Source organism: Oncorhynchus nerka, linkage group LG19, assembly GCF_034236695.1.
Source record: "Oncorhynchus nerka isolate Pitt River linkage group LG19, Oner_Uvic_2.0, whole genome shotgun sequence".
Classification (NCBI taxonomy): Eukaryota; Metazoa; Chordata; class Actinopteri; order Salmoniformes; family Salmonidae; genus Oncorhynchus; species Oncorhynchus nerka.
The window spans coordinates 2,797,237-2,802,568 of NC_088414.1; the positions used below are offsets into that span (position 1 = coordinate 2,797,237).

At 41.0% G+C, this 5,332-nt stretch overlaps 1 protein-coding gene across 1 annotated transcript; it reads left to right on the forward strand.

Moving 5' to 3' along the window:
- Positions 1–572: 572 nt before the first annotated feature.
- Positions 573–5,332, forward strand: LOC115147094 (protein SET-like). The gene is made up of 8 exons (XM_029689089.2): positions 573–800; positions 1,733–1,790; positions 1,885–2,027; positions 2,220–2,323; positions 2,413–2,526; positions 2,670–2,840; positions 3,149–3,274; positions 3,436–5,332. The coding sequence occupies exons 1-8, from the start codon at positions 731–733 to the stop codon at positions 3,454–3,456; spliced, it is 807 nt and encodes a 268-aa protein (XP_029544949.1). The 5' UTR covers positions 573–730; the 3' UTR covers positions 3,457–5,332.

Genomic DNA, 5,332 nt, shown 5'->3' on the forward strand with positions numbered 1-5,332 from the left:
TACTTACCAGTACCCAGTGTTCGACATGCCAATCAACCTGCTATCTGCCAATCACGGGAATGCCTGGAATGTTCTGATGCCGGGCATCCTGGTGGTTGGCAGAGTGGTGTGGAGGGGGGTTGGGCATGGGCATGGAGCGTTAGAAGTTAAGACCAGGTTTAGCCATTGTTCTTCCTCTTACGTCTGGGTTTCACAAGAGAAGGCCAGGGTTGGTTTGTGGGGTATCTTTCATTTATTTGGCGTGGGCTACAGCCAAACAGTAGCCTGTGTAAAGTTGGGTTAATAAACCGTCAATTCGTAAACTCAATTCTCTGGACAATTGTTCCTTTGTGATCTAGTCCGGTCATTACAGTAATAAACCCAGTCTAACCTTAACCTCACTTCTAACCTTACACCTAACCCTAAATTTTTGTTTTCATACATTTTATGATCTAGACCAATTTGGCTGTTGTAACTAGTGGAAACCGGTAAACACTTCCTCGAGTGGAAATTATGCGATTAGTCGTTCTGTCTGGGGCGGAGTTTTTTCCTACTTTTGGAAGGCGCGTTCTGGCGAGCGCGTTCTGGCGACCGTGTGTGTGCATGAGCAAAGCCTCTCTTGTTCACGACACGCGCGTTATTCGCACTCTCCACCGTTGAAGGTGGAACGTAACTTTTCTCTTCCCCGAGGAGACATCTGAACAACTGGGAATATATATTCTGTCTCAAACATCTAAGGTGTTCGAAAATCATGTCAGCCTCGGCGGCGAAAGTCGGTAGAAAGGAGAACTCGAATCATGATGGAGCGGACGAGACCTCCGGTAAGAAATGGCGGCCTCCTGTAAATGTTACAACGCCATTTTCAGTTGTTTTTGCCTGGCAATAGCCATGGCGTATTCATTTGTTTTTAAGCTATCACCCGTTTAGTTAGCCTGACACTAAATGCTTCTTGATGAAGGTTTATCCAAATAATTTAGATTGCTCGCACAGTGAGAATGGATCTGCGACCTAACGTTAGCTTACTGACTAGCCCGCTATGCTAACGTTACAACGTTGGAGGCCATGTTGTGCTTTGAACAAGCTCATTGTGCCACGCATGTTTGGGAGGGATTCGCGTTTACTTACAAATGAAAGTAATTAACGTGTTAAGGTTAACTACATTGCACATGTTACATTGTTGTACACGTTTTTTGTTATCTAACGTTAGTTGTTTACGAACTAGCCAGTTAGTAAGCTAACATGCGCTAACTAGATAACATTTGTTTTCGTGAGGCCCAACATTCATTGTTGCTCCGCCATTGCGGTTTGCATACACGAATGGAAATAAATCAGGAAATTGCAGTATTAGAACTGGCACGGAATGAAAGATAACAGCTAAATATTGCGTTCGTAAGATACTAGTATCACCCGCCAGAATGTAACAGGCATGTCGGTGAGGGGCGAAAACAGTCCCAAGCGTGCGGCCCCCCTTCATTCAAACCACGCGGCCTTGAGAAACTGCAGGAAGCTGCATCAGTGCTTTGGCTACCTTAGCTAGCGAGCTAACTTCTTGATAGCTCAAGATACTACGAAATAAGTTGGAATGCATAGCTACTTATCCCATGGGTACCTCATGCTGAAGTTTTTATGTACCGGACAGATAGCGTGTTTACACTGTTTATTTACAGCCAGCAATATTTTCTGCATAGAAATGCACATCCAATTTCGTCATTGTCTTTTAACAAAATTAAGACCGAATTTAATCTCTCTTCAGAAAAAGAGCAACAGGAAGCTATTGAACACATTGACGAAGTACAGAATGAAATTGACAGGTGAGTTAATTATCCTCACACATCTTCAAGACTGCCCATATACCTTATGGCAATGATCTAATTGTATTTTTTTGCATGATTTTCTCCCCTTTAGATTGAACGAACAGGCCAGCGAGGAGATTTTAAAAGTAGAGCAGAAGTACAATAAATTACGCCAGCCGTTCTTCCAGAAGCGGTCAGAACTCATAGCAAAAATCCCCAACTTCTGGGTCACAACATTTGTTAACCATCCACAAGGTAAATGCAGATATTATGCTCTTTTACTACTTCATGTTCTTGATGAATGAAGACTTATTGTACATGGTCGGATTCTGCACATTATATTTTTGTTGCCCACCAACCACCATTATCACAGTCTGGTGGTTAAGCTGTTGGTATACAAACTGCTGCTGTCCATTGACGAACCTATGGTTGTATTCGTGTTGTCAGTTTCAGCCCTTCTTGGTGAGGAGGATGAGGAGGCACTTCATTACCTTACCAGGGTGGAGGTGACTGAGTTTGAGGACATCAAGTCGGGTTACAGAATAGATTTTGTGAGTTTTTTTAAATCTTTGTAGGAATTGTGCGTGTTATATAAACAGACCCGTGCATTAGTTAACCAGATTCTTGGTTTATTTCTCAGTACTTCGATGAGAACCCGTACTTTGAGAACAAAATTCTCTCCAAAGAGTTTCACTTGAATGAAAGTGGGGACCCATCTTCAAAGTCAACTGAAATCAAATGGAAGGCTGGAAAGGTATGTTTACACATCTACAACTTAAAGTAAATGGTCTATAAAAAATGTGAATTTCAATTGCCGTCTGTCATGCTGCAGGAAATCAAAGCAAAATGTATGGTCTTACTGCTTGTGATTTATTTAGTATTTTCCTTTGATCTCAGGACTTGACAAAGCGTGCCAGCCAAACGCCAAACAAAGCGGGTAAGAAGAGGCAACACGAAGAACCAGAGAGCTTCTTTACCTGGTTCACAGATCACTCCGACGCGGGGGCAGACGAACTAGGAGAGGTCGTCAAGGATGACATCTGGCCCAACCCGTTACAGTATTACCTGGTATGATTCCATGCTATTGTCTATAGTTCTTTGTTGACTCCCATGGTGTCTTGCTCTGGTAGGCCAGGTAAAGTATTCGCTGTGTTTCTTAGTTAGCCAAAATATATTTGCATTGGGGCCATGGCATTAGACCAAGGGGTCATCTGTAATAGAGTTCTAATGAACATGACTGACAACCATGTCCAGCTACCTAGACATCTCAACTGGATGCCTCAATTTCAAACTGAAGATCAGCTCATGCCTACATCGTTGTGTTAGTTAGTGCTGTGTTTGGGACTCATTAATATATCATCTCTCAACTCTAACAGGTCCCTGACATGGATGATGAGGAAGGGGAAGGTGACGACGATGATGACGACGAAGAGGGCTTAGAAGACATCGATGAGGAAGGAGACGAGGATGAAGGCGAGGAAGATGACGAAGAGGATGGAGAGGTAACTCCCGTTAAGCATTTTTCCCCCACTATTGTAAAACTGTCCCTGCTTTTTAAAATAAATGTTTATGTAATGGAAGACTGTCACTTGTAATGTATCTGTCACTTGTCTGGAATGTTAGTCTTCATAGGCATACAGGTAAATGTGTATCTCTTCTACAGGAGGACGGCGAGGATGATTAAGGTTGAAAGGAACATTCCAACCTACACCTTTCCCTGTTCTTTCCTTTCAATCATCCTTCAACCCCTGGGAGCAAGAATATTTGTTTTCATTTTATTTTTGTATTTTGTGCTCTCTCCTGTTCTACAAGTGTCCGCCTGTCCATACCATGTCTATAGATGCGTTAATTTCCAGGCCATGCCCATATCAGAAAGCTAGTGGCAATCTGTCATAAAACTACTACACGTGTCCCCGAAGACCAATAAAATAAAAGTACTGGCATTCTGCACGTCGTCGTATATAGACCAATAATTTTGAATAGCAATTTATACATGTATGATATATAAATAAGGTTTCTGTTAAAGTTGTGAGTTGAATAAAGAGGAGTCATGGTGCAGTGATGATAGCATCTCTAGACACCTTTAAAATATATATATACCTTTTCTTTAACGCAGCGTTTGGGGGGCCTCCTGGAGTTGACAGCTTTTTTTCTTCGTAATGTGTTGTGCTAATGGAAAGCATCAGCTTCTTTCTGTCAACTGTTGTAAATGTTTTGGGGTCGATATCTTGGTATGACACAGTTATTGTAGACCATTAAATGGGGTTTGGTGGGTCGAGTGGGCATTTGGCGCATTTGGGCTTGTTGATTGACTTTTCATTGTAATGTTTTACAGACACCCATGAGGTTTGAAAAAATTACATTTTTAATAAAAACAAAACAAAATTTCCTCTTGTAATTTTGAGCTAATTAACAGGTTATTTATAGAGAAAATAAAGACCATGTATAATCTCATATGGAATCTACACTGGTGTTCTTCATCTTTTCTACTGGAAAACTGTTCATGTTCACCTTTAAGTGTACCGGTGTCTTTGTAATGATAAATACATGTAATACATTCATGTGTAGGGTAGAGTCTGAGTGTATTGACAGTGTTGTGTTGTGTAGGAGTAAATATCCACTTTATGCTGATCGGGAAAGAATTGGGCGGTAGGTAGCCTAGCGGCTAAGAACGTTGGACCTGTGGCTTAAAGTTGACCGGTTTGAATCCCGGGCCAGGCGTAATTGATCTGGCAACTAGAGGGCTGCTAGGTTGACTTAGCCTACCGTTTGGGCCCTTGAGCCAGGTCCTTAAATGGGAAGTTCACTATTACAGCTTGATGTACCCAGTTTTCTTTAAAATGCCATTATAAACTTCATCTAACATTAGCTACCACTAGCAAAAAAAAATGTATGGAGGTGATGTGAGCATGTATAAAATAAAAAGTTTAAATCAACTTCATATTTGGTTTGTTCATCTGGCCATTTGAACCAAAAATGATATATTATGCCCCCATCACTTCCACAGAATGGATTTGTTTTGCTAGCGGAGTTTGTAATGGCTGTTTAAAGAACTACTATGGATTACAGTTTTTCATGGCTCAAGACTATTTTCAGGGGGAAGAACCATCTAATATCAAGTTGTGACATGTTGAACTTTAACCCCACAACATATACAGGGGCAGCTTGTCTCAACAAATGTGTTGTTATTATCTGACTGACTGTCCAGAACCTTCTACTGATAATCATATATTTTCAAGATCATTTCAAGCATTATTATATAGTTAAAAGACAGCCAGTTTGTCCACTTTAAAGGGTACCTTTAATACTGGGTTTGAATGGGGGATTATTCATTTTCAATAGGATCTTTGTCTACTAAAAAATATTTACTGGGGGGGGGTCCAGAATAGAGGGTTGTCAAACTAATTTTATTTATTTTTTGCTTTGGGGGGAGTGTGTTTTTTTTTTGGGGGGGGCCCCTATTGCGTTTCCCCCTGGTTTACGTTTGTACTTCTGCTCGTATTTTCCCTATAAACAATGGCTTGACTTTTTATATTACCCTAATAAAGTTTAGAAAAGTT